General features: G+C 36.3%; 1 protein-coding gene across 2 annotated transcripts in view; it reads right to left on the reverse strand.

Moving 5' to 3' along the window:
* Positions 1 to 10,219: 10,219 nt before the first annotated feature.
* Positions 10,220 to 24,691, reverse strand: part of LOC117329409 — a 74,567-nt gene continuing 60,095 nt past the window's right edge. For both annotated transcript variants that reach the window (XM_033887354.1, XM_033887353.1), the window contains 12 exons: positions 23,991 to 24,170; positions 22,504 to 22,575; positions 22,228 to 22,338; positions 20,846 to 21,049; positions 19,495 to 19,609; positions 19,059 to 19,162; positions 18,533 to 18,610; positions 18,059 to 18,262; positions 17,370 to 17,470; positions 16,523 to 16,776; positions 16,065 to 16,157; positions 10,220 to 15,347 (listed from right to left, as the gene is read on the reverse strand). In XM_033887354.1, coding sequence (XP_033743245.1) covers positions 15,190 to 15,347; positions 16,065 to 16,157; positions 16,523 to 16,776; positions 17,370 to 17,470; positions 18,059 to 18,262; positions 18,533 to 18,610; positions 19,059 to 19,162; positions 19,495 to 19,609; positions 20,846 to 21,049; positions 22,228 to 22,338; positions 22,504 to 22,575; positions 23,991 to 24,170 — 1,674 coding nt within the window. In that variant the 3' untranslated portion in view covers positions 10,220 to 15,189. The remainder of the gene's footprint in view (positions 15,348 to 16,064; positions 16,158 to 16,522; positions 16,777 to 17,369; positions 17,471 to 18,058; positions 18,263 to 18,532; positions 18,611 to 19,058; positions 19,163 to 19,494; positions 19,610 to 20,845; positions 21,050 to 22,227; positions 22,339 to 22,503; positions 22,576 to 23,990; positions 24,171 to 24,691) is intronic.

A 24,691-nucleotide genomic window follows, 5' to 3' on the forward strand; every position in this document is an offset into this window, starting at 1 on the left:
GTATTATATACAAGTATGAGAAGTAAACATTAGTCAAAAGATGATATCATGTCGTGTTATTTATCGCTACACATTGATCTAGTCTCCTGTCGGAGAAACCTCGAAAGTGGTACAGGGACAACTATTGATGTTACCTTGAGGAACGCAGGAACGCCTAAAGGTGTTACCTAGAGGAGTGCATGGATGCCTACTGATGTTACCTTGAGGAACGCAGGGATAACTATTGATGTTACCTTGAGGAACGCAGGGATAACTATTGATGTTACCTTGAGGAACGCAGGGATAACTATTGATGTTACCTTGAGGAACGCAGGAACGCCTAAAGGTGTTACCTAGAGGAGTGCATGGATGCCTACTGATGTTGCCTCAATGAACGCCTTCTGATGTTACCTTGAGGAGCGCATGAATGCCCACTGATGTTACCTCAAGGAGCGCATTCTGATGTTACCTAGAGGAAGGCATGAACGCCTTCTGATGTTACCTAGAGGAAGGCATGAACGCCTACTGATGTTACCTTGAGGAACGCATGAACGCCTATTGATGTTGCCTAGATAAATGCACGAACGCCTACTGATGTTGCCTAGATAAATGCACGAACGCCTACTGATGTTACCTAGATGAACGCATATTAATGTTACCTAAAGGAACACTGATGTTACTTAGAGGAACGCAAGAGCGCCTACTGATGTTACATCGAGGAACGCTTTCTGATGTTACTTAGAGGAATGCATGAACGCCTACTGATGTTACCTCGAGGAACGCTTTTTGATGTTACCTAGAGGAACGCATGAACGCCTACTGATGTTACCTTGAGTTTTATTTCTTGAGTGGTGTATTTCGTTAGTAAATATTTCCCCGTGTAAAGAGTGATACGCTAGCATTTTGAATGATTTGCCATGGATCAAAATAACTCTTCCGGGTTAAGCATCAACCAATATCAAAAGTAGTTGTGTAAAGTGTTATTTTAGATGTCCAAATTCTCTCAACATTAGTGTACAGAAACGCACCTACTTATCTAAGTGATTATTCTGGTGATAAGTAAGAATATGATCACATGACTATGTCAAATATAATTCCACTTTTTTCCTAGATATATTGTATTCTCAATATTGTATCTATCATTTACAATCTATGATAACTTACTGTCGATATTAATTACATATTTGGGGACATGTCGATATGTATTACATATTTGGGGACAATGTCGATATTTATTACATATTTGGGGAAAATGTCGATATTTATTACATATTTGAGGACACTGTCGATATTTATTACATATTTGAGGACAATGTCGATATTTATTACATATTTGGGGACAATGTCGATATTTATTACATATTTGGGGACAATGTCGATATTTCTTACATATTCGAGGCCAATGTCGATATTTATTACATATTTGAGGACACTGTCGATATTTATTACATATTTGGGGACAATGTCGATATTTATTACATATTTGGGGACAATGTCGATATTTATTACATATTTGAGGACAATGTCGATATTTATTACATATTTGAGGACAATGTCGATATTTATTACATATTTGGGGACACTGTCGATATTTATTACACATTTGAGGACAATGTCGATATTTATTACATATTTGAGGACAATGTCGATATTTATTACATATTTGAGGACACTGTCGATATTTATTAAATATTTGAGGACACTGTCGATATTTATTAAATATTTGAGGACACTGTCGATATTTATTACATATTTGAGGACACTGTCGATATTTATTACTTATTCGAGGACACTGAAGATATCAATTTACGGATACTGTCGATGAATTATATATTTAAGCTAGACCATTTTTCGAATTGTGTAACATATTTGCGGACACTGTCGATATCTACTACAAATTTTAGGACACTGTCGATACAAGTTACATATTTAAGAACATTATCGATATATTTCTTATTTGAGGACACATTTCAGGACACTGTCGATATTCATTACATATTACAGGACATTGTCGATATAAATAACTATGTTAGAAGAGTTTCGATATTTATTACATAGTTGAGGATGTTGGCGATGTTTATTCATTACATTTCGAGAACACTGTCGGTATTCATTACATATTTTATAACACAATCGGTATTTCTCAAGTACGTCTGGATCGATGATTATAAAACTCTCTGTGAATTCTTTCAGTTCAAGGAAATGTCGATATTCATAATATAATTTAGGATACTTGTGGACATTTGTCAGATATTTCTAAACTCTGACGATATTGATTAGATGATTTTGACTTAATCCAAGACGCTATAATAAGTATTCCACCGATGTCAACATTCAATGGCACATGGCAAGATCGAGAACCCGTCATGAAAGTTCACCATATAATTTTGTTCAACCTAAAATCCCTCAATGATGACGCTTCGAAATGATCGAACACACTTAATAAGATTGTAGACATACCGCACACTAAATAAAACTGTAGACATACAGAACACGAGCACTCCCGATAAAAAGCTAGCCCGTGGATTTAGCACTACAGCGCATGCGTTTTTAACTTCCTAGTTTGCAATAGGTGAGTAAATATCACAATCTCTCGATATAGCTGGCAACATATTACCCTAGAGTTCAAAATCTAACCTTTTAGAAACATTGTATTGCAGATAACACGTTTAGAGGCCCAAAAGGCATTATTAAACAATTTGATTTATTCTTTATGCTTATTTCTGAAATTCAAATTTTGACTTTTAACTTTCTAACAGACGTGGTTAAACTTATGTTTTGCAGTCAAATTTAATTTGTAGAAGACCTTAATGATGTGCTGTAATACAGGTTCCACCTTAAGGGGCCCCAACAAAACATTAGTTTATTGATTAAATGTTTCTAATTCGAACTTAAAGTTAAACCGTCCTTCCTGATCGAAAAGCACAAAAAGGTGGGATTCGTGATTGTTTCCATTCCGTAGACCAAGCTGTCAGTACAAATGCTCAAGGATTTATACATGCGGTTTGAGAGAGATATTTTCAATTTTATCTAATCTCTATAGATATAACATCGTTTTAGTGGTACAATAACCATGGACTCTAGTGTTATGTTTGCGTTTATTGGAGTTTTACTCCTATGTGTGTATGTCTTTCCAATGGAATGTACAACGACCCAATCAACTGTTACAACAGACCAAAATGTTTCAACCTCGGCTGGGACATCAGCGTTCTCTGGTAATTCGTTATCCACTACAGCGCCTACAATCTCTGTCTCCAACTCTACATCACTCGATACAACTTCGGCTACAATCTCTGGCAAAGCTACATCACTTGATACAACTTCGGCTGTCATCACAAATACCACAATGGCTACAGGTACTACACTCTTAATCAGTACATACTCGAATTCGTCAACAACTATGTCGGATGTACCCACAACGACTTCCCTACAAGCAACAACTCCAGATCCAAATGCAAAGAGAGAAAAGGAAGCCGAGATTCTCAGACGGAAGAATACAAACAACGGCATAGCGGCAATTGTTGTTATCATTGGGAGTGTTCTACTAATCGGCCTTGCATCTTGTGCTAGCAAACTCGACAAGCCTACCAAAAAGATCCAAACTCAATCATTTGTTCCTCAAATGCGTAAAGCTTCCTGTGATTCCATAGACAACATCCCAACTGTCGTCAAACAACACTGATTATCGCAGAAAAAGATTACCGAGTTACGATGGCGAAGGAGACAATAGGTTTATTTGAATCCATCTGGCACGTGATATCATCTAGTGTCCGTAAGGGGTTATCAAATATCATTGCTAGTTTGTGCAGAGATTAATTTCTCAACAATTTCTGAAGGAGTTGCGTCCATATATATATATAACTATGACATTGGTACTGCGCGTGTGTATTTCTCAGACTAGTGTTTTTTGATGCGATGAATCCCGCCCATGGATCTGAATATATATACATTGTATATTGTATTGGAATTCGATAAGAAAGATCCGATGCCGAAACAGACCAATTGTTTACTATAGGACTGTTTTAAAGAAAAGCCATTTCTACAATTTTAATAATATGTTATTACGTCGTTCCAACCTATATGTTGAATTTGGGGTCTAGAGGCTACAAAAGTTGGTCAATCGAGTATTTTATGTCATGTTTAAACAAATAATATGCTTTCTGAAAATACATAAAGATGTGACGTAAGTACTCAAGTATAGGTGTCACTGATAATTCGTTTCGAAAATGTTTTAATATTTAGGGATATTCTACATGTAATTAGAACTTAGACGTGTTAATGTGTTAAGCAGTTTATGTATGACTAAGTCTAAACTGATTACAAGTATGACCAAGGTAACTTTTATCTCGCACACCGAGATATTGAACTGTATGGCATTGTAAAATCAAAAGTTGTATACATTTATTGACATGATGAAAGAAAAATAATTTTAGATGTCAGATGTATATTGTAAATTGATATAACTTATAAATACATTTATTTTATCTCGCACACCGAGATATTGTACTGAATTGCATTGTACAATAATTAGTTATATAATTTATTTACCAGATCAAAAGAAAAATAATTTTAGATGTCAGATGTATAGTGTAAACTGATATAACTTATAAATACATTTCTGTGATACTAATAACCATGTTACGTAAGTCAGGTGATATGTACAGTATACACTTTATCTTGTTACTATTTTTATACTTAACTGCTTTTAGTTGGCATTTACCTGTAGTCAATAGCATGCTCAATTGTTGCGGAGAACTGGCACGTAGCTCTTACGATTGAAATCATGTACATTAGTATGTTTGCACAAACTCAAGCGGTCCGGAATTATTTATGCGAGTCGTCGATTAGAATGTCACATAAACATCTGTATAATTGTTAACTTTTACAAACTATTACCTTTGAATCACAGAAGAGATCCAATACTGTTTAAAAGAGGGTTTTACCTGTGAGTATTATTACTCTATAAGTTCATCTCGGTTCATACTCTCTAGAATAACCATTGTGGTCTCCTGGAAGGGGTTTATCGAAATGTCAGCTCTACAGAGAGCTGGCATGTTAATCATTTCTGAAAGTAAATAAAGATTATTGTGTATTGTATTATATTGTGCATTGTATTGTATTGTAATGTATTGTAATGTATTGTATTGTATTGTATTGCATAGACGTTAAACATCACCGTAACAGCCAGGATCACGACACACAGAAGATGAAAGCCGACTTGCTATGTCGTATTATAGATACAAAGACCTCATGTTAATTGTCTGTTTTTATATTAATAAATGTATCAATGAATTAGAACCTTTTTTTCTCTACCCGAGACTGTGACGATGGGTGTTGATCTCTAATACTCTCAGTAATTTCTCTCCGTTTGTTGGGGGTCTAGAATGAATGGTCTCGTTAACCTATCAAGGAATATTTATTTCGCTAATTACATATGTTATACCTGTCCATTGTTCAGGTGTATGAATATACTAGCTGATCTGCGACTCCTCCCACTAGCATAATCTTGCATCCATACATTATTTAGTTCTGAAGCCAAAAAAAACCATTGTAAGAAAAAATGAAAGCTACACAACATTTTGGCCACAAGCACCACTGACGAACCCTGGAAGAAGGAAACAGCTGCATATAGTAATTTTCAATATTCTCGTAAATTGTACCTGTTTTAAATCCAAATTTACATACGTAATCTTCATGAGCACCTGAACGACGCCGCGGATGACGGTAGTTAGACATTTTGGAGAGCTCTAAAGGACCCCTCACATCACAACGTTTCAATGTTTAATGGTCTCCTGTCGATATTGCTCAGGCATTCGGCAATTACTTCCAGACTGTTTATAAGGTCAATGCTGGACCGACAGAACTGGTCGGCGTTGAACTTGATGAGTCTAAGGATGTTTTCGACCACCATGAGCTAAACAGAAAGATAACCTTTGACGGAATTGAGCGTGCTACCCGAGGATAAATCATATTCAAAATGAGTACTATCTACGATACGGTGGGCGAACATTAATATTGTGTCTTTAAAAACTCTTTTCCAAATGTATCGATTATGAGCACGTGCCTAAAGTATGGAAACGAGGCATGATGATTCCCATATTCAAAGGCGGTAACAATTTAAGTCTCGTGGCGATCCTGCAAGTTACAGACCAATATTTACCATTGTATGGCACTGCCACTATATAACCCTACCAGTTCAGTTGCGAGTTCACCAGCTTATGAACTGCCAACTGAAATTTGAATTTGAAAATTTCAAAAAAAAATCGCACGACAAATAAAAAATCGCAGATGGTAAATATAAGCATTGAACGGCTTTCGGTTGGCATTCATAGTCAATATGAATGCCAACTGGACAGAGGCAAATTCCATGAAGCGCGCTAACCCTGTTTTGTTGTACCGTTTCCGAACGACCAACAAAATGGATTCCGCAAAGTGTTCATTGCCTTCTTGGATATTAAAAATGCGTTTGATACCGTCTGGCATACGGCCCTTTTACGTAAACTCTGCAATTTCGGCATCCGAGAGTTCCATCTTCTAAACACCGTTCGCGACTCATACAACGATATGCCGAGCGCCGTGACATACAAATGTAGCATGGTATGACGTCACAATATGGTTCCCCGTCGAATCCGGAGTAAGGCAAGGTGGCGTTTCATCTAGCTTTCTCTGTCAAACGTTTATTGACAACCTACTCGATTACTTTGGAAAAAGTAAACATGGTTCCTATATCGATAAAGTAACCTCTGGGAATCCAACATTGGCAGATGGCATTACCCTCGTCAGCACTTCTCCGCGTTCGCTACAAAACCTGTTGAATATTTGTCAGGAATACAGCTAAAATGGAAGTTTGAGTTTAATGATTCGAAGTGTAAAATGTTGGTAATTGGTAACTACATTCCAAGGAATCCGAATGAATCACTAGGCCAATATATCCTTGAGGCTACTTTGTTCCCAATATCAGTTTTTTTCTGATTTTATTTCTGAATTCCTTAGTTATATTTTTCTGAATTCCTTAGTTATATTTTTAGTTTAATCCATTAAGTATGACATTCGGTTATCGGTATCTTCAAGGAATGCTTGTGAAATGTTTCTAAATAACAAGTGTTTATCATTTAGCCTTGGTCCCAACAGATCACTAGGCTTCCTAAAACGCAACCTGAAAATAAACTCACAACATATAAAAGAACACCCATACAAAGCCCTAGTGAGACCCAAACTAGAATACAGTGTACTGCTCTTCCATATGGGACCCGCACAACACAAACAAAATCAACCAGATAGAAAAAATACAACGCAGAGCAGCACGATACGTACAAAACAGATGTAACAGAGCGCATGATAAATTGAATTCAAATCACTGCCTCCGCTAGGGATCGAACCCGGGACCTCTGGCTTACTAGTCTTACGCTCAACCGATCGAGCTAAAGAGAAGATCTCTCTAGCCGAGCGGTATATTGCGGCTAGTATTTACCAGGGTTACACAGATACCACAACACAAGTTCAGTACAAGACATGATGGACAAACTCAACTGGCCCACGCTTCAAACACGCAGACTCAAGATCAGACGTATACTACTATACAAAATCATTTACCATCATGTCGCAATAGACCCACACGGCATCATGCACCCAGCAGACCCTAGGACAAGGCAAACGCACCCCTACACCTTCAGACACCTATCTGCCACCAATGACACATACAAATACTCCTTTTTCCCACACACAATAACACAATGGAACCTCCTCCCGGTGGCAGCAGTACAATGCACTACACTAGAGATCTTCAAGGCACATATACACAATGCAGCCCTTGATGATCTCAAGCATACACCGTAAACACACCCTCATGTTTTTATCTTATAGTTTCCACTAAAAAAAGCCCCTCTCACTGTACCTAAATTCCCTCACTTTTTTTAACAGCATCCAACCAGCAGTTAACCGTAATCGTCATTTTTGACGGAGGTCGTACCAGGAAGAAGAAGAAGAAGACCTTATCTGTTTTAGTCGTCTTACTAATCTTGATGGATTACCATCCACACCTGCTACTCATCATCATCATTCATTTCCTCCTTACCGGAGATTTTGTTTGACAATAAAGTAGACAAAAAAAAAGCATTCAGAATGTCATATTAAGAATAAGAAATAAGTCACGCCGTTAAGCACTCGCCACCCTTAATGGGGGCGCTCACGTGACGCGTTTCGCGGTCATTTAACCTTGTGTCAGTTTTAAAGGCAAGCATTAGATATGCAAGGCACATCCGCTTGAAAGGGTCTTGGTCCAGATAAACATCAGGCACTTTAGCTCCAAGAATGGATCGAAGAAACAGTTCATCGTCCATACTCATTAAGCGAGTAACGCAGTCAGCTCCAAAACACTCAAGAAGATCGTCTAGGAAGCTCTCTCTCAAGTGAGAAGTTAGATTACATGAGGCAACAACGTGAACACTACAGTAACGTCATCAATTACGTGGTTGCATCGGTGGCAGAATGAAGGCACTTTAGTTGGGACGGACGTAATGAGTTCGCATAAAAAGTATGTATCCCTCGTCTGTAGATTAGCTTGAAATTTTAAGAAGTGAAACGTTCTGTACTGGTTATGAATAAGCTTATATCTCTCGAAGTCTTGATCACTGTCTAGTCTACAGCGAAGTGACCTGTCCTCGTGCGAGAGAACAGCGCGATTAACAAGATTCTTCCATTCACTCTTAGCAGGGAAGCATCGAGTCCTTAGATACGATTCCAGATAATGCATAAGATCATACCGGATGAGAATGTTCACTACGTCAGGGATGAAACCTCGTTGATTCCCATTACTGGCAAGGAAGTATTGGAACAGACGGACGAGAAAAATCTGCTTGATGTTAAAACAGCAGTCCAAGGAAATGATTTTTTGAAGAGGAAATGATTTTTTGAAGAAAAATCATTTTCCGCTTACATATCTCCGCGTCAATCCTTATAACTCCGAGCATACTTTCGATCATATCCGATCTCGTTGACCTTCTGAGATGAAGTATATGCTTTAAAGCATAGTGTTGGAACCGACGGATTGATAGAATATTTGTAATAGAAAATTGGCACCAGTTTTCGCAACCATAAAGGATCGAGGATAGGATCACCTTCCTGTATAGATAAATCTTCACCATGGGATGAATGTCACAGGTATTCCGATTATCGAGACCAATAATGGCATGGAGCAGTTTACGGCCTTTCTGACAAGCCCGGGCAATTCTCTCATTATTCGAGAGGGAAGAAGAATGCACTGTTCCGAGATGGACTTGTGAGGTTTGTGGATTGATTGTCTCCGCTCCCAAGAACCACTTGAGCTCAAGGCTCCTTGGGACAAAGTTCCCAAAAACTAATATCGAAGATTTTGCGTTGTTGAAAGCAAATTTCCACGAAACACTGTATGCATAGCATATATCCAGCATGTGTTGAAGAGCGGAAGGCGACAGGGAGATCAGAACAATGTCGTCTGCAAGAGTGGGATTCCCAGCTGGTATTGATAGGATATTCGCCCCGTAATTGGAATTCTGCAGGTTTACCAGAAGATTGTCAATGAAAACTTGATACAGAAAAGTGGAGCTGACTCCACCCTGCCTAACTCCCGAGTTGATGGCGAACCATCTTGACGTAACACCATTGCACGAAACAGCGCTGGACATACCTCCGTAGGAATCACGAATGACGTTGAATATTGGCCACTTAATCCAATACAAGCTAACTTATAGAAGAGACCCTGGTGCCAGACGGTGTCAAACACCTTCCTGGTATCAAGGTAGGCGACGTACGCTGTACTATGCTTTTCCACGATGGAGAATACCACTTCCTGTGTGTGAAAAGAAGCTGTTGAGCATCCTAAATGATTACGGAACCCGTTAATCTCCTGTTTCGGATTCAATCAATGACTCAACGAGGGTTAATTACCCAATACAGTCCAAAAGTGTAATGTGGTCATTTATTGAGTTTAAAAAGGCAGAGCAAATATTCGCTGTTCCAAGACTTCATATTCAATCATAACATTTTTCTGTTCTTTCTTCGGCAACTTATTGACAGCAGTAACTTGTATGTCTCTTCGTGAGGGTAAACCTGTGTATTTGATATTGTGTGTAGGAAAACAATAGATAAATATAAAATGTTGTTCAAGTGTCCAATCAAATTATACACGACAATGAATAAGCATTACTGGAGATAATAAACTAGTATATCAAATAACGTCTTGTAGAAATAAATAAACAAGTGATGGAAAGAGAATGATTTTTTAATTAAACTTCAATATCCTATATAATAGATCCACATGATGACTGGATCCTTTATATATAGATACAGACGGTCGATAACATGATGACAATCTATAATCACAAAGTCGATGATATGTTGCTATGGTTACAATATAACATATATTCACTGGTATCGGCCTGATATTAATGAAGTACACTCGTTAACAATACAAAAGATCGGGTACCCCATTGTCCAAACGCTGATTAAGATGGCTTGCTGTTAATATCAATTTTTAAAATGGTACTATTTTAGAGAAAAAAAAAAGTTAACATCTAATAATTTAATTCCTATACAGTATGTATATTTGATACATTTTTTCCCCATTTTTTTAGAACAGGTCTGATATACAAGAAACATTTTCGATGACGTGTCAATAAAACTACACTGTATTTACCTGTGAGAAGTCTGTGAATAGATGGCCTGAAACAAATCTTAGGGACTCGATACTTTTCATCCTTTTCCCACCAAATTTGATATAAAGCAAAAGCATAACTAGGGTTATCAGTTATATTTTTAACAAGAAGTTACTTTACTGAAATAAAACATAACATCCTTTTATTGCAATGACGTTAATATTCAAGTTTGTCGTAGGGGAAAAGCCTGTTGTCACAGTAAATTATAAAGATTTATCTAACGTGTAAAAATACGACAAATTTGTACAAGGGGTTGGGGTGGCTCAATTAACTGAAAAACTGGACAAATCATTGAAAATGTTATCAAAATGGATAGAAAACGAAGTAATGAAAAAATATTTTAAAACGTGCATTAACACATACAGAACCCAATTGGTTATTGAGAGAACATGGATAACTTCGGTGTGTGATAATCACTATCAATTAGGGATGGAAATAACAGCAGAAACTCATCAGTGTCTTTAACTCCAAACTAACGTATGCTTTAGAAGTCATTCCCGTGGGGGCCCCTGTATGCTGTAGAATTCATCCCCGTGGGGGCCCCTGTTAAAGGTAAGATATATAACTATACTTCATTATCCCATACATAACCTGACTTTATTGTCTCAGTCATGAAATGTTAAAAAAATCTTTAAACCTGTGGAAGGCTTTCGTTAACACAGTACATGTATAAAACTTCAGCATATGTATATTATCAGCAGTACTACTACAATTTGTAACGAATGCAGCTATTACAATAATTTCCATACAACCAGGAAAATCGGAAACATCTTATCCAGAACTACATGTATTGGGGAGATTTTACAAACTACTAAAACACAGCCGTAGGTTTGTACTTCACACTAAATGTACAACCAATTGGTGACTACAGATTTAACAAACAGTAACTATATTTATGTAGTTTAGTTTATTCTATTGAAAAAATAAATATCTCATAATTAATTGTAGTGAATATTTTAGAAAAAACAACTGTAAATTCATAAGGTACATTTAGAAAATAAATAAATGTTGCTACACATGTATATCACATTCTATCACTGGAAATGATTTTGGTGCCATAATAATCATGTGATACTCATATTAGTATCAATCAGTCTCCAAGGTTACATATCTCCATGGTTACATATCTCCATGGTTACATGACTGTGCGACTATAAGAAATCATAAATATTAAGATATAAAATATGGTTACCCTGTACATTTGTAGAAATATCTATAGGTAAATACCACAATTAGGATGTAAAATGAAGATGTAGATATTGAGGTATGGAATGTAATGGGATACATTGAGCAAATAATTTAAGTAGTAAACTGTAAATATGAGAAATAGCCATATTATCACTTAGTATGGGACACTGATAGCAATATAATGTTGTCAAATATAAAGGAAAATATCGCTAGTCTAGTTTATACATAATATGTGAAACACAAATTAAAAAATGTTTAAAAGACAAGAAAGACACCATAAATAAAACAATTCTAATCATCAAATTAACGTTCATTCTCTATACACCATCGTATGTATTCTTGATCTCTATAGTGAATTCACTTTTCTACATACAACCAGTGCCTAACGTCAATTTCCACAAAATAAAAACGTGTTGTGATCATCATTTGTAAATGTTTATTAGTGTAGGTTACAGACTACTACCATCGTTGATGTAATAAGGTGACTACGGCAATAAGAAACATATTCGCTGTATTGATATTGGTGTTACCAGGATACTGATAACTTCTGTCATTTCAGTAACCAGACAGATTTGTACATTGTAATACAAATGTACTACATGTAGCTGATAGATGGTAGTCCGAATTATTCTATTTATCTGCTTTGATATACTTGTGGACGACGTGGATAGATGATTATCCGCCCCTAGCAGTATATTAAATACACAGTCCGAATCATTCTGACTAATAGACGGTGGAACGACCAAATTGCAGAAAAGAATCCACCATATTGCACGTCACCATCTCACTATTTACACACGTCACCATCTCACTATTTACACAAGTATTTCATTGAGTAATCATCATGCATGAATAAACACGATTTGTTAAAAAATCAGAAAAACTCACGACCCTATCTACGATGTAGCTTCTCCCACACAGTAAACTCTGAAGGGGAGAGCAATGTACTGAATATCTAGACATAATTATGTTATTGATACAGAACAAACAGGAGGGTCTGGCGAAAATTGTATAATTATCTTAAACTGATTAGGTATGCTGAAACAATTACAGTGTATTTTGAAAATGTTAAATATTTGAGCAGATATGTTGTACTTTTACTGGACACTGATTTTATAAATACCATATACAGCCCTATCACCAAATATCAGGAATATATCTGTATATTACACAATTAAACTTAGAACATAATACTAAAATCTGGACGGTGTTAACTTCACTGATGATGGACGGTATTAACTTCACTGATGATGGACGGTATTAACTTCACTGATCATGGACGGTATTAACTTCACTTATCATGGACGGTATTTACTTCACTGATCATGGACGGTATTAACTTCACTGATCATGGACGGTATTAACTTCACTGATGATGGACGGTATTAACTTCACTGATCATGGACGGTATTAACTTCATTTATCATGGACGGTATTAACTTCACTGATCATGGACGGTATTAACTTCCCCTATCATGGACGGTATTAACTTCACTTATCATGGACGGTATTAACTTCACTGATCATGGACGGTATTAACTTCACTTATCATGGACGGTATTAACTTCACTTATCATGGACGGTATTAACTTCACTGATCATGGACGGAAATCAAACAGTAAATGCCACAGGATAATAATAATGTGTTTGTTGTGTCCAAGGGGATGGTGGTTGTATGAATTGCCTCCAAAGATGTGTCATTCATATTGGCTATAAACGCCTGATTAGTTTTATTTAACCTTGGTTAAGTGTAGACATGGAAGATAATGCATTATATTAACATAGAACTAATAAATAATACAAAATAAACAATATGTAGACATTGCACTCTGGAGTATGTAAACAAAGACAAATAGAAAACAAAACGAAATACGTCAGTATATAGATAGAAAAACAAAAGGAATGCCAGACACTATCATCTTAACTGAGGTACAATATGAAATACATGGAATAATTTGTCATGTGTTGGACATACAAACATGATCTAAATCATCAAAAAAATTAAAAACATAGCATTGCTGTGATTGTCAGACAGTAAGCTGAGTTGTCTGTGACCTTGTCTTCAGGTCAAGTTTAGATTTACATAAAACACTTCACCTCTAACACTGGTACACTGGTCAGTTCTAGAGAATCTAACTTTCTTATCATCCACAAAATAAACAGAAATTCACCAAATCAACTAAGTCTAACTTGACATTTACCCTGAAGGCAACAAAATCATTCAATTTTCGAAAAGTTAAAAGCACTTATGAATAGCCAGTGGAACAATCTGGTTCTGTGGAAACATTAATTCCTATTGGAAATGTAAATGATAACCTTGGTAATACATTTGATGGTAAATAGAATAAAATCACAAAAGTAAGGCATGACAAATTAATAAAGAAATAGCTTCAAATATATTTACTATTGTTATTTTGTGTAAATATCAGTAACAAAATATAAATGACGTACCATAGCAGAAAATGCAGTTTGTATATTGGCTAGAAAATGTATGTACATAAACATGAAATAATAAGAAATGTATTTACATAATTATAATAAAATGTATAATATATATTATCTACAATGTGTACAGTATCATCATCATCACTTAGAGAAATGCCACCTATCAAAATGAAAAAAAAATTGTTTTAAGTAGATAACTTTGTACATACACACAAACTTAAAAATATCACAGAAAACGTTTGTATGAATCAATTTAAAAAATAAAACGTAAATTGTGTAATGTGTACATTTGTACATGTATATCTATATATTTAAAAATGCTACATTATTTTACATTTTAACTAATATAACTATTGTATTAGTATATATCTATCTATTTTGGTTTTTATATTGTATACATTTATAAATCATTTGCTAATATAATAATCAGTTTTTAATACATTAACAGCATTAAAATACATGTACATGTATATTACACTGAAACAGTACTTTGCAGTACATTTATGACATATTAGTACATGCACGATATGGCAACTACATAGTCTTAGTAATAAATTACTGCAAATAAGACAATTATAATTTACATATTTTGAAAAAAATGGGGCTTAATTTGCTAACAAACCCCTACATCCCCTCCCCCAACATGCCTACCAGATTGGCAAAAAAGGGGAAAGGGGGCCTATTTCGTAGAAGGGGCTTATTGGTGCTAAGGTTCATTAAGTAAACATGGATCTGATTTGACATCTTTACTGAATGGAACATGCTTGGCTGTCCGACATCTTTACTGAATGGAACATGCTTGGCTGTCCGACGTCTTTACTGAATGGAACATGCTTGGCTGTCCGACGTCTTTACTGAATGGAACAGGCTCGACTGTCTGACGTCTTTACTGAATGGAACAGGCTCGACTGTCTGGTCTACCTTTAGTGCTGGCTCTCTTTGAAAGTTTGGCGGCATTCCCTGCAGCTTTCAACTTACGACTGTTGAGGGAAGCTTCACTGGAACTAGGTGATGCTGGAGTAGAAGTCTGCCCGCTTCCTTTACCTGTTAATACAAAGTGAATGTTTATCAAGGAATGACAACTGAGAAATGATGCAAACAAAATATTTTCTCACAGATGACACAAACACATTAACAGTGCAATTAATACATTGATAAATTTAGACTGCATCATGAGGATTTTTGTCACTTTAGCACATTTTAACTTCCCTTCTTTTGGTCAAACCATAATAATTTTTGTGCAAGACAAAACTTTCTTCTAAACTGGCTTCATCATCAAGTTTAGACTTCAGAAAACTCAAATTCTGTAATGAATGAAGCTTCAATATACATAAAGTCCACCCTCAAGGTTACAAAGCAAGTAATGACAATTACTTCTGCTACTAAGGCAAATAAGCAGTTTCAACTGACAATAACTAAATAAACAGTTTCAACTGACAATAACCAAATATTTTTTTAAAGCAGCTCCAACTACCAATAACCAAATAAACAGCTCCAACTACCAATAACCAAATAAACAGCTCCAACTGCCAATAACCAAATAAACAGCTCCAACTACCAATAACCAAATAAACAGCTCCAACTGCCAATAACCAAATAAACAGTTTCAACTTGATGTGTGCTAGTAAAGTGTGCGTCACACTCACTGTAGCGAGCACACGTTACTCGAGCGTTTTGAAGCTTGGTTTGCTAAAACAACCACATCTTTTGCTGCCCTGAAAGTCTGAGCTGCCTTCTTGGAACTTTCTGTCTTTGACATACTTTTGGAGGATGAGTTGGGGCGATCAGATTTGACTCCTCCATTTTCTTTGCTGTTCTTGTCTTTGATTTCCTTTTCTTTCTTCTCCTTATCATCTACATAGCAGATAAGATATATAAGTCTCAGCTGATGTTTTTGTTCTATAATATTTATTAAATATTGATTTCATGCTTTAATGAAGATACAGGATGTTTCTTACCCTGAAAATTGCAATAACAACACATTATTCTGACTCCAAGATAGTACATTGTATTGTAATGTTGTTTGAAACTATACATTGAAGCGGTTTAGTGTCATGAATATGACCGAACTGCTCATTATAGCTTTAAAAAGGCACAGCAATTTGTCTTAAACTTTGAATTCCATATTCACTTTTAAAACAAAATTTTGAAGTTTTTTGTGTGTGGCCTCTGGGATAAAGTGTGCATCACCCATAACCCTGACGGTATAAGATACCTACCCTTGTTGATTGTAGTTTTTTCTCTCTCCATCATCATAGTCTTTTCCCGAGTCACCTTCATGTTCAATTCCAGAACCATTTTCCTGTACTGTGGGTCGTTGTCCAGAAGTTCTTTAAACAGCACATCCTCTCTAAACAAGGCGTTCTTACCTCCACCACCCTTACTTCCCTCTCCTGAAGCCAGCTTGGTGATGCGGTTTCCTTTTTGATGGGTTCCACACAACCAGGAAATTTTACCACTTGGTAGGTGACATCTGTCCAAAGAGGATACAATGATGTTTATTGTATGGGAAAATGACTACTCTAAAATATGATGCCTCTAAACTTTATAAATCAATATCCCTCAAATCTATAGACAGTAACATCTCTTCACATAAATTATGCCACCTCAAAACAGTAAATTTGACACCTATTAATTACCAACTCTAAAGATGCCTCAAAACAGTAGATTTAGGATGTTTTAAAGCTATAAATTGTGACACTTCTTAACAATGAGCTAGGATAACCTCTTTACCCTACAGGTAATACTTTGTTAAACTTTGGTTTATTTTGTTTAATGTCCTATTAACAGCCAGGGTCGTTTAAGGACATGCCTGGTTTTGGAGGTGGAGGAAAGTCGGAGTAAACGGAGGAAAACCAATCGACCACCACAAAAAAATAAAAAAATAAAAAAAAAAACCAAAAACCAGTGAACTGCATGTAGGAACTACAGTAAATGATAACAGCGGTAAAATATAATTTGATAATGACTTTTTTAAAAACTCATAATGTGGCCAGAGCCATGTTCTATGTAAAATCCTCAAAATTAACCAATGAAATTGACTCTTTTATAGATGACCTGACATACCTGTCCAGCTGTTCTACAAAGGGTTCCAACTCCTCATGGTCAGCCACAAACTTGACCAGTGTCATGTAGGCCTGAAGGAAGGATATACTGGACTTGGTCTCCTGAAATCAGTAACATATGATGAAATAAACTCATTTATATTTACAGTATAGTAACATTTTACCCATTGATACAGTTTCACAGCACAATTAATCAGCTAATATTTACTGTGGATGATGGTAATTATAAATATGATATTTTAACAGGTGAAACCTTCAGTTATCAGTTTAAAATACTTACCGGGTAGATACTAAGTAAAATCCATGGTTACTAGATGAAACCCATCATTAATTACAAGCAGCTAAAATCCTTGGTTACAGAATAAAACCCTTGGTTACCAGGTAAAACCATGGATACCATGTTAGAGATTTGGTTAATGATCAAAAATCTTGATTACCAGATAAAATCCTTGGTTATAGAATAAAAACCTTGGTTACCAGGTAAACCCTTGGATACTATGTTAGAGATTTGGTTAATGAGCAAAACTCTTGATTACCTGTAAAATCCTTGGATACCATGTTATAGTTTGGTTAATGAGCAAAACTCTTGATTATACCTCTAAATTCCTTGGTTACCATGAAAAAGATCAGTTACCAGTTATAAACAGCCTATTGTATTCCCTTGGTAATCTGAAATAAGGTAGGAATTACCTTTTCAATGATCTCTCGTTTGTCATCAAGCCAGTTTGAAAACTTCTCTCCAGTCTTACTGTTTAAACAGTTGAGTCTCATGGAGCTCTGGCGTAGAATGGCATAGATACGGGTCAGGTAGGGGGCTGCCGATGTCAGGCAGTTCTCCACTTCCTCATCTGTCCTTGTTTTGAGGGTCAAGGGTTTACCCAGCAAGTGCCATCCCTAGAAACACATGTCAGCAAGGTACAGTGTATAAGTTACATTTGTATTTCAAATTTAACATATTGACTTTTTTTTTGTAATATTTTTCAGAAAAGTCAAACTATAAAGATTCTGGCTTAACAGTGAGAGAACAAAGTTTATAAAGTTATAAGTAATGAGGTTTAGTTGTCTTTCTTTAAAAAGTAAATTACATACATTTGTAGATAATTATATAATTTAATTAGCAATCAATCACAACCCATCATTAATCAGTAGTATTACTATACAGACCTCCTCGTGTTCACACAGAACCCTGATACACATCTCCTCCTCCTCCCATTCCTCCTCCTCCGTATCCAATACCACTGGCTGTAAGTATACAAACTATCATATAATACAGGCACTCCTGTATGTAACCCTGGTAAACACTAGCCGCAATATACTGCTTGGCTAGAGAGATCTTCTCTTTAGCTTGATCGGCTGAGCATAAGACTAGTAAGCCAGCTGGTCCCGGTGACACGGGATTCAATCCCTAGCGGGGGCAGTGATTTAGATTTAATTAATCATGTGCTCTGTTAAATGTATATCCCAAAATTAAGGATCTTACTTCCTTTTAATCAACATTGTATCAGCTGCTCTGGAGAAGTACAATTTAACTTTTCAACCTTCACACCACAGCTTATCTCAAACTTTATCAATACATCTTCTGTCATACTAAACAATTAACTATATGGATGGATAATACATCATGATTAAATCTTTACCTGGACATTCAAGTCAGATTCACTGATAATTGTGAAATATAGTGCAGTCTTACCTTCATCTTGACAACACTCATCTCCTTTGAGACTGTCCTTCGTTTGGAGGTGGTTGGTCGTGTATTTCCATCTGGATCAGTGTGTGACTCAGTCCTCTTTATAGCTTGAGATAAAAATAAATCAAACATACATTGTAATAAAATGATATTGATAACAACAATTCGGACAAATTAAGAGAACTTTCTTTTAAAACAATTATAAAACAAAGTTCTTTAGATATCTTACATTACATAAATCAGTTTAGGTGGACGAGATATCAGTATGGGCCATAATGTGGGAGGAAAGTGGAGTATTCAGGTCAAAATCCACTTGGTACCCAATATCTGTTCACATCTGAAGAGAGAATCAAACCCTGTCTTGGATAAAGGCAAGTATTATCCTGTGTATCACTCGACATCTACCAAAAAACATTTGACAAAAAAATGGTCTCTTTACCAGATACTTTGAGGAAGTCAAACACCAGAAGCCGAGGAAGTACTGGCAAATCAAGCTGGCTAATCATGCTGGTAATGTGTCGCATAAACTTCCTCTGTATCAACTCATATTCCTCCTGTAAAATACATGCAAAGTGAAAGTAGATATTTCTAATTCGAAAACAATTGATTCATTTCAAAACAGTTAACTTATTCAGTTTTGTTTTACAGTAATTAAGGCTGTTTAATTCATGTCATTAATGTCTGGTAAAAGCACATCAGCCTTCACCCTTTGACATGTACAATACAATATCCAAATCATGTTCTGACATACCTTATAGACAATACAATATCCTAACCTTCTGACATACCTTATAGACAATACAATATCCTAACCTTCTGATATACCTTATAGACAATACAATATCCTAACCTTCTGCCATCCCCTTATAGACAATACAATATCCTAACCTTCTGACTACCTTATAGACAATACAATATCCTAACCTTCTGACATACCTTATAGGACAGACAATACAACATCCTAACCTTCTGACATACCTTATAAGACAATACAATATCCTAACCTTCTGACATACCTTATAGGACAGACAATACAACATCCTAACCTTCTGACATACCTTATAGACAATACAATATCCTAATCTTCTGACATACCTTATAGACAATACAATATCCTAACCTTCTGACATATCTTATACAATATCCTAACCTTCTGACATACCTTATAGACAATACGATATCCTAACCTTCTGACATACCTTTTAGACAATACAATATCACTAACCTTCTGACATACCTTATAGACAATACAATATCCTAACCTTCTGACATACCTTATACAATATCCTAACCTTCTGACATACCTTATAGACAATACAATATCCTAACCTTCTGACATACCTTATAGACAATACAATATCCTAACCTTCTGACATACCTTATAGACAATACAATATCCTAACCTTCTGACATACCTTATAGACAATACAATATCCTAACCTTCTGACATACCTTATACAATATCCTAACCTTCTGACATACCTTATAGACAATACAATATCCTAACCTTCTGACATACCTTATAAACAATACAATATCCTAACCTTCTGACATACCTTATAAACAATACAATGTCCTAACCTTCTGACATACCTTATAGACAATACAATATCCTAACCTTCTGACATACCTTATAGACAATACAATATCCTAACCTTCTGACATACCTTATAGACAATACAATATCCTAACCTTCTGACATACCTTATAGACAATACAATATCCTAACCTTCTGACATACCTTATAGACAATACAATATCCTATACAATATCCTAACCTTCTGACATACCTTATAAGACAGGTGGTTCTCTTCAGGTTTCTTGTGTTTCTTTTTCTTTGGATCTTTTTTACTGATGGCATGGTCTTTCTTCAGATCATATGCTTTGAGAGCGTCCTGCACGTACTGAAGGAGGGTGTCCCACGCCTCAGGGTTTTCTTTTTGCATGTACACCTTATTGACCCCATTTTGTGATCGGCGCATCAGTAAACCAATCTATTGAATAAAAAAATATTAACTCAGCTGGAATTTGAAATAAGATAAGACATATTACAATAACTATGTATATATTAGTTTGTAATTACAATAGACAAGCTCTTACCTGGAACCAAGTGACCTGATTAAAAGTAAATAAATCTTATTGCTGTGGATAACAAATCAAGAATTCTGTGCCAAAGAGGAGAGACAATGGGAGGAGAGATAAGGGAGGGGAAAAAATAGGGAAGATAAAGGCAGATAATGGGAGGGGAGAAAAAGGGATATATTGGGACAGGAGACAATGAGAGATATTGGGAGGGGAGACAATGAGAGATATTGGGAGGGGAGACTAGAACTGTCGCCAGGATGGCCGACTAATACCCCCGCAATCTGCACGAGTCAATGGTGAATAGGAACTCTTAATTAGAGGCTAACTAAGATAACCCAGTAATATAGTGACCAGTTGCCATAGCAACCATAATTTTGAGGAAAAGAAAGTGAGATGCACATCTGCATATGGTCCTCTATATTTGTGTGAAGTTTCATTGAAATTGGCCCTTCGGTTTAGGAGTTGTCTGGACAAACTTAAAGTTATGGTTCTTATTGGAAAACCTGTTTATAGTGACCAGTTGCCATAACAACCATAATTTTGAGAAAAAGAAAGTGGCATGCACATCTACACATGATCATTAATATGTGTGTGAAGTTTCATTGGAATCGGCCCTATCGGTTTAGGAGGAGTTGTCCGGACAAAATGTGTCTACAGACAGACGGCCGGACGGACAACCTGATTCCAGTATACCCCCCTAACTTTGTTGCGGGGGTATAATAATAGGAGACAGGGGGATATTAGGAGGGGAAATAATGGGAGATATTGGTAGGGGAGTGCTGGGAGATATTATGAGGGTAGATAATGGGAGATATTGGAAGGGTAGATAATAGGAGATATTGGGAGGGGAGATAATTGCAGATATTGGGAGGGGGTTATAGAGGGAGAAATTAGGAAGGAAAACAACGGGAGATATTGGGAGGGGACACGACAGAAGATATTGGGAGGGGAGATAAAGAGAGATATTGGGATGGGAGACAATTAGAGATCTTGGGAGGGGATATAATGAGAGATATTGGGAGGGCAGACAATGGGAGATATTGGTAGGGGAGATGATTGACAGGGGGGAAATAATGAGAAGCCTTACCTCAGATTGTTTCCACTTCTGGCCAGTACCTACTACAGCAACAATGAGAGGCAGGTTCATTGTACACACTCCAAACCGGATCTCCATCATACAGGCATCTGACATCACGTACTTCAATTAAAATAAATACAATCATCAGACATCATATTCTTCAACACAAAAACAATACAGTCATATTTACTTCATCACAAAATCAATTTAAGGTGTCATATTTCATACTTCAACACAAATAAAGTGTCTGTAATAAAAATAATCTCAAATATAGTTTTAGCGTACCTCATCAGACACACAAGCCACCATCACACGACTGTTTTGTAGACCCACAGCAATATCATGGTACAGGCCAACCTAAAACACAACATTTATATCAATAAGTAGATATATCATAAAAGTAATAGATAATTTGTCTTAATTCTAAAATTCTAAAAAATTCTGAAAAAACAACAATATAAAATAGTTGCAATTGACGTGATAGGAGTCATGTATGACAATTACATAAATAATATAAGATCTGTACCAGCACCCTTATGATAAATCTGTACCAGCACCCTTATGATAAATCTGTACCAGCAACCTTATGGTAAATCTGTATCTTGCTAATTTGAAGGACCAGCACCCTTATGGTAAATCTGTACCAGCACCCTTATGGTAAATCTGTACCTTGCTAGTTTGAAGGACCAGCACCCTTATGGTAAATCTGCACCAGCACCCTTATAGTAAATCTGTACCAACACCCTTATGGTAAATCTGTACCTTGCTAGTTTGAAGTACCAGCGCCCTTATGGTAAATCTGTATCTTGCTAGTTTGAAGGACCAGCACCCTTATGGTAAATCTGTACCAGCACCCTTATGATAAATCTGTACCAGCACCCTTATGGTAAATCTCTATCTTGCTAGTTTGAAGGACCAGCACCCTTATGGTAAATCTGTACCAGCACCCTTATGGTAAATCTGTACCAGCGCCCTTATGGTAAATCTGTACCTAGCTAGTTTGAGTGACCAGCACCCTTATGGTAAATCTGTACCAGCACCCTTATGGTAAATCTGTACCAGTACCCTTATGGTAAATCTGTACCCAGCTAGTTTGAAGTACCAGTGCCCTTATGGTAAATCTGTACCAACACCCTTATGGTAAATCTGTACCTAGCTAGTTTGAAGTACCAGCACCCTTATGATAAATCTGTACCAGCACCCTTATGATAAATCTGTACCAGCACCCTTATGATAAATATGTACCAGCACCCTTATGATAAATCTGTACCAGCACCCTTATGGTAAATCTGTATCTTGCTAGTTTGAAGGACCAGCACCCTTATGGTAAATCTGTACCAGCACCCTTATGGTAATTTAAATCTGTACCAGCACCCTTATGGTAAATCTGTACCAACACCCTTATGGTAAATCTGTACCTAGCTAGTTTGAAGTACCAGCACCCTTATGATAAATCTGTACCAGCACCCTTATGATAAATCTGTACCAGCACCCTTATGATAAATCTGTACCAGCACCCTTGTGATAAATCTGTACCAGCACCCTTATGGTAAATCTGTATCTTGCAAGTTTGAAGGACCAGCACCCTTATGGTAAATCTGTACCAACACCCTTATGATAAATCTGTACCAGCACCCTTATGATAAATCTGTACCAGCACCCTTATGGTAAATCTGTACCAGCACCCTTATGATAAATCTGTACCAGCACCCTTATGGTAAATCTGTACCTAGCTAGTTTGAGTGACCAGCGCCCTTATGGTAAGTCCGTACCTTGCTCATTTGTTCATGGTCAATCCAACACTTGATGCCCTTTTTCTCCAGGAAGTCCTTGATGGCGCGAGGGTCTCCCCATCCAAGGGAGCCTGGACGTTCTTTTGTTCCCAGCTTCACAGCCGCAAGGGAGTTAACCCATGTATAACTTAGGAAACAGACCGGATGTTCCAGGGCATTCTATAACCACAACACTTACAATTAATCCCAAAATATAAAGAAGCAGATTCTGTGAGGTGAATACTACACATTCTCTGATCTTAGTCTATAAGGTCAGACTACCTTACATACTAAGTACACTAAACTGTCGGGCTTTGGGGCCACATTAGCTATGATTAGCTATATTAGCTATTTAAAAAAACCAATTCCACCAGAGAGCAGCTTAAACTAAGTCGTTTTCATGCACATGATTTTCTTAAATTAAGATTACCTATTTCAAATAATTCACCCAAAATGTGTGTATTAATCAAAATCAAATGAACTATTATTCTTATATGTTTGTATGTACCACACCAAATTGTTTAATATTACTTGTGTATAAATATCTTGATTATCATAATGATATTAATTTTTATGAAGATAAATACCCAGAAATTTTCAATAACATCACGTTATGGTTATCGTATTTAGGTTTGCTAATTCATACATGTACATTTATTTTTGTCCATGTAAGTGTTGTCAAATTGTAAAATTTAAATGTT

The sequence above is a fragment of the Pecten maximus genome, chromosome 6 (assembly GCF_902652985.1).
Source record: "Pecten maximus chromosome 6, xPecMax1.1, whole genome shotgun sequence".
NCBI classification, from domain to species: Eukaryota; Metazoa; Mollusca; class Bivalvia; order Pectinida; family Pectinidae; genus Pecten; species Pecten maximus.